Source organism: Malurus melanocephalus, unplaced genomic scaffold (assembly GCF_030028575.1).
Source record: "Malurus melanocephalus ecotype Western Australia unplaced genomic scaffold, MMel_1.1 scaffold_48, whole genome shotgun sequence".
Classification (NCBI taxonomy): Eukaryota; Metazoa; Chordata; class Aves; order Passeriformes; family Maluridae; genus Malurus; species Malurus melanocephalus.
In genome coordinates, this window is record NW_026623280.1 from 356,420 (window position 1) to 362,162 (window position 5,743).

The 5,743-nt window shown below is 42.4% G+C and overlaps 1 protein-coding gene across 1 annotated transcript; it reads left to right on the forward strand.

Moving 5' to 3' along the window:
* Nucleotides 1–618: 618 nt before the first annotated feature.
* LOC130573003 (pre-mRNA-splicing factor CWC22 homolog) lies at nucleotides 619–5,165 on the forward strand. Its single transcript, XM_057365090.1, has 7 exons — nucleotides 619–653; nucleotides 1,125–1,196; nucleotides 1,342–1,479; nucleotides 2,148–2,200; nucleotides 2,769–2,852; nucleotides 3,070–3,162; nucleotides 4,587–5,165. The coding sequence occupies exons 2-7, from the start codon at nucleotides 1,127–1,129 to the stop codon at nucleotides 4,635–4,637; spliced, it is 489 nt and encodes a 162-aa protein (XP_057221073.1). The 5' UTR covers nucleotides 619–653; nucleotides 1,125–1,126; the 3' UTR covers nucleotides 4,638–5,165.
* Nucleotides 5,166–5,743: the final 578 nt, after the last annotated feature.

Below are 5,743 nucleotides of genomic sequence, written 5' to 3' on the forward strand. Positions count from 1 at the left end.
TTTCTACATCAGCATATAGTATGTTTCTAATGTATTTATTGATAGTTTGTAGTTGTTTGATTATCTCTTACTACAATAGAGGCATTTTTCTAGCCAAATGTCTTTACTGTGTACATAAACTAATGTAAGAATAAATAATTTTATCATCCTTCTGGAGTAACTGTGGCCTATATTCCTTTTGGCTGGATTTAAGCAGACTTTGGAGGATGTGGAGTACTGGATATTTGTTTACACTAATTGTAAAAAAAAAAAAAAAACAAAAAAAAACAAAAACAAACCAACGCTGCTTTAGATTAAGAATCAATGTGCTTCATGGGTATTTTGGTTTGCACTTGAATATCGTAAAGCAGCCGCACATACAAGTTCAGTAAATCCTAAGCTAGATCAGATGAATCTCCACAAGGTCCGAGGATGCACTGCCATGAAAATTTCTGCTTGCGGCGGGCCTGGACTCAGCAGGGGCTGGGGTTTTTTCGGTTCAGGGCAGGAACAGGAATYGTTCCGGTATGCYACRACTMCCTAGTGCTYGGGAGCMCGGCATTTTCCAGCGGGGAAGGGGMCGCTCGGCAGGCAGGCTGCCGTGAGGGAGGGCAGGAAGCGGCGGCGGGCGGCCCCAGCCCTTCCGGGTGGCGGCGGCGGTGGAGCCCGAGCGGGTGGGTCGGGCCCTGGGGCGGCTGGGCCGGGCCCTGGGGCCGCTGGGCACGGGCGGGGAGGGAGCGGGGCTCTCGGGCCACTGCAGGCCGGGGTCCGTGACCCAGCGACAGCCCCGCCGGAGGTGTGGGTATAAAACCTCCCTGGCGTCTGCGCTAGCGGCTCCCAAACGCGGCCGGGGCCTCCGGTTCCTGGTGCGAGGCGGGGTGCCTGAGCGGTGTGGGGCAGTGTCACAGGAGGGCAGTGTCATCCTGTGCCGTGTGCTCCGGGATCACCCTGCTGGAGCACGGAGGTTGGAGCAGGTGACTCTCCGTGGTCTCCCGACCTGACCCATCCCGTGATTCTATGGCGCTGCCCTTAGGCGTGCTCGCAGGGTTCCTCTGTATCTGCTCTGCTCTATCCCCACATTCCCCCCCCCCCCCCCCAAATCTTTTGGAAGTGATGTTATTGAATGTACCTTTGTCTGTGACTAGATATGGATAACAGGAAGGATGAAAAAAGCAGGACGCTGTGTGCAACCTCAGAAGAAGGGCTGAAGGCCCGAGGTAGGCGCTGTGATGTGTTGCTGCTCTGTGGTGTTTGTGTGTGTGTTCACCGGGGGAAACGCATTGTGTTTAAATTCTGCTAAGAGTCATTTTTATAAGCCACAGTTACAACAGCCTTGTCACTGTTGCTTTGTGTTGTCCTAAGGAAAAGAAAAAAGGAAACGAAAGCGCAGCAGAAGCAGATCCTCATCGGTTTCATCCACATCATCTTCTAGCAGTTCTTCTACTTCTTCCTCCTCGTCACGCTCATCATCAAGGTCATCTTCAAGCAGTAGTAGTAGAGGTAAGCTACGTCCACATGCACCTGAGGTTTACCARTTTTGATAGCACTCTTGAGTGCATTTAAAGCTTGTTTTAAATGGTGGCAAAACCAATACGTAGTGACAGTGCAGAATACCAGTGCTGCATGTTCAGCGTGTTTCTCTCATAACCCTTTCCTGTTGTGTGTGTAAATGGTGACCCCACACACAGTTTGCAATGTCCTTGTGTTAGAATACTTCAAGAGAAAATGCCATTCAAATAAATATTACTTGGTAGCAATATGGTGTATTTATTTAAACACCTCTATTTGGTACATTTTGAAAACAGATCTTTCTCTGCTTCACTAGTCTCTCGAAACCAGAGTTTTGGGTCTTGTGGGTTTTGATTTAGCTCTGCTTTAGTCATAGCATTTCAAGCATTTAACTCTGGGGACTCGCATGAAGCTGGCACATCTGCAGAATCAGTAAGTCAGGTATTTTCAGTTTCCGTGTTAGTCCAGTAAGTGGCAGTAAGTTAATGTGTTGTCTTTCATAGGGTTAGTGTCAACCTRTGTCAGTATATTTAGCTGAATTAAAGCGTTTTCTTCCTATGTTTYACATTTCTTCATGTCTTATGTGTAAAAACACATGCCTTTTTCAGAATGCTAAACTTACAGGGTTTGATATTGTTTATTTTTTTCCTTAATTTTAGATTCCCCTAAATCTAAATCAAAGAAAAAGAAAAAAGAAAAACACAACAAGAAGGTAAATATTTACAAGGAGAAATAAGTAGTTAACAAACAGAAAACAATTMTTTACATTTCAATAACCTTTAAAGTCATGTAGGACAATGCTTTTTTTCTGTGGCTGTGTAAATCTGAATCATGCTTTGACTGTATACAAAAAGAAAAAAAAATTGAAGTTACTTTTGCCAATCCTTGCTGGTCCAGCTGGAGTTTAGAGTAATCTCTGAAGAAATGAGARGTGGGGAATCTTGATAACTATCGAAATTGTCAGAAGAAACTATTTACAGCCAGTGAAATAAGCRAGTGGTAGAGTCTTGCTGTTGTAATTTTTCTGTTTCATTTTCAGTGATTTTAAATATTGGGGTTACTTCAAAAGAGAGAMAAAAGGGAATCAGACCTTTTCTGCTTCTCAGAGTCTCAGGGGTTGCTGATTCTGGTGGGTTACTTTCTGCTACCTGTCCAGCAGCGGTAAAGGCAGGCAGTAGTGGCTGTCTTGACTTGTCAGGGCCTTGAGATATACTTGTGGGTTTGGAGTTTTTTGCCCTTGTTAGTCTGTAAACTTAAGAGCATATGTCATATTCTTGTAGAAAAGGAAAAAGGAGAACAAAATGAAGAAAAAGAAAGAAAAGAAGAAAAGGAAAGAGAAAACAGGACCTGTCCAGCTTTCCAAGGTATACTTCTCTGAGTGTGAAGTCCTGTTTCATTTCTCATCCCTGTATTTAATCTGAATTGTCATAAGATCACCAGTTTGGTCATCAATAATAGAAACCTGTCTCTGTTGTTTTGGACTGTCAGGMAGTATAAAGTATTATGGTCTGTAATTTTACCTAAGATTTGTAATATTACAGARCAAAGCTTATGTCTTTTTAATGTGTGATCTCATTTTAGTTCTTCAAAAAYAAAAAGAAGAATGAAAACTACAGCATGATAACCGGAAAGAAAATAAAGATGAAAATAAAGAAGACTAAGGAAGATATAGAGGTRAGAGTTAAATAGTCTAAATATCCCTAAGAAAAAATACTGTGTCTTTTAATATTTTTCTAATAATAGCCTTTTGTAGAGGGCTGGGTCTTGTAGTTAGGAGTTGTAAACTGAGTGTGTCTTTTAGCATGGCTGTGATGCTGTCTGAGAAATTTTAATTCATTCTTTTGGCAGGTTTTGTGTTGAGMGTGTCCATGGAATTCTCAGGCATGAGTAGACAAAGTAAAGGCTGCTTGKGCTGGTTCTTAGAATTTCAGTCTCTAATGGTTAGCTGACTTGTAGCTTTCTCTAAARATGTAWTTTATACTGGTTCTAATTCTTTGAGACTCTTATGATCAGTTGTAGTAATTGCTGCTTTACTGTGTTTTTCTAACACATGCAAGGCTAGCCTTTATTTAGAGAAGATTTTTTTTTAAAAGCAATAGTATTATTAGGACCACATGCTCCTGCATTCTCTCAAAGCAATCAAATGTTTTTGCTGAGATACCCAAGGAAAGAGATACTGTGAATAATGTTTTGTTCTATTGCTATGGGTGTTCAGACACAGCCCTTAAATAACACCTTCCCACTTTTCAACAATTTCCACACCTTAGGGTGACCTGCAGAGGGCTCTGGTGCTGCTCAGGAAGTGATGCTTCCTTGAGGTATACAGCTTGGTAGATTCTGCTTCAGCCCTAATAGTTCATTCTACAGCTACCAAAGAAGCCCTGAGCATTCTGAGTTAAATTTGACTGAAAACACATTATCTTCTCTCTGTGGCACTGAAGTTTGTGTTAAATTATGAATGCTAGTTCTGTTCCAGCAACCTCTTGTTACAATATTTGATGTCAAATATTTTATGCTGGTCCTTTTTTGATTGGTGCCCATGGTCTTGCTGAATTGAACAACATGCGTTCTTTACCATATGTAAAGATTTTATAGTGTTTTTTTTATAAAAAAGAACTGTAAACAAGGGTTCTACTGGTTGGGCCATCTCTTATGTAAAAAAAAGAGCCTGAATTCAGGGTTCTGTTATGCTGCAACCTGCTGATTTATGGGTAGGAAAAAAATTATACTGCCCAAAGTACAGGACTTGCTGTGAGTACAGTGAAAGCTTCCTCAGACACCAGAGAGGGGCATCTGTTGTGCTTGTGAGTTCCCTCCTGGGCAGGCTGTGAGCTGCACGATGACAACCCAGTGGAGCCTCTGCAGGGAGCCACTTAGGAAGTGTCTCATGGAATAGTGACAGGGACAGCTTGTCTCCCCAGTACCCATTGCCTGGCACTTCCCCCAGGCACCCAYGCCTAACTGGTAGCTAGTTAGACCCAGCTGTGTAAATGGCACTTGCTTTGGGATGTGAAGCCCCAGAGAAAACAGGGATGTGTGGCCTTGCTCCACTGAGTACGGGTCTGTTCAATTAGTGCTTCTGCTCCTCTGCTCTACAGAGGGATCGGAACCGTGCACAGCTCCTGGAATTTCTGAACTCTGCCTTGTAACGGGAAGAGYGCTCACCAAGGACCTGCAGATGTACCAAGCCAACCATCTTCATGCCTAGCAAAACACTAAAGGGAAACTCAGGGAAAAGGACGCCGAGTTGGACAAGACCAGACCTTCCTACTGAGAAGGCAATTGGGGTGACCTTTTTTAATGGCAAAACGARGAGTAGCTAATAACTTGTTAATGAAGATCCATGTGCTCCTTTTGAGATCCTAAGGTAATAGCCAGGCTGTGGTGTTCTAGGAAAGCCCAGGTGTGTGTGGTTCACAATGATAAGAAATGACACACTGAAGTCCAGTAATGTAATTTCTATCGTAACTGCATGCARAATGCACTCTTGATTTCAAATGTCTTAATTTTTCTAGTAGTTTAAGCAGAGTATTTGTAAATGTTTATTCRAAAGATGAGGTGTTTCTTTTATGTATATTTTTTTCTGGTAGTGGTTATGCTTATCTTAAATAGAACATTGTAAATGTTCTTTGTAAATAGAACATGCTTTTACATAAATGATTTTTTTTGAAAGTTYACTCATATGTTATTTTTTTTCAGAATTTGAGATGTGATATTTCTGTGGACGTTTTATTCCTCTCTTTCATTAGAAAGTGTAACAGCAAAATGCTCTAGAACAATAATGGTAGCAAATTATTTTTATCCTGAAATAGAGGCAGGAAAGGTCTCTGGTTTATTTATTTATCTGCATCAGTTGTTCAGCTCACAGTAGATAGTTTGCCCCTCACATCTGAAGTTGCGTTTCCTAGACTAAAAGTTCTGGAGTTCTGGCCTGCTTTTCTGATCCTGTGAGCCATGCATCACATCTTTCTCTCTTTGAAGTGCAGCAAGACACATATCATGGACATGCCTTAGTCTGGTGGAGAAAGAGTTGTGGARTGTTGTGGAGTCAGGCAGTGACAGTGAGTTTAAGGGTCTATTGACAGTCCACTGTGAGATGAGACAAGTATGGACAGGCAGTAGAATTCCAGCACAGCTTCTGGGTGTGCCAGCTGTGTGGTAGTTTGCTCAGTGCCTGCACTCTTCCTTCCAGACTGTGACTCTTGGTAACCCAGCAGTCCAGTGTGTACCTAACCCTGCTGTGGGAGTTCCACTT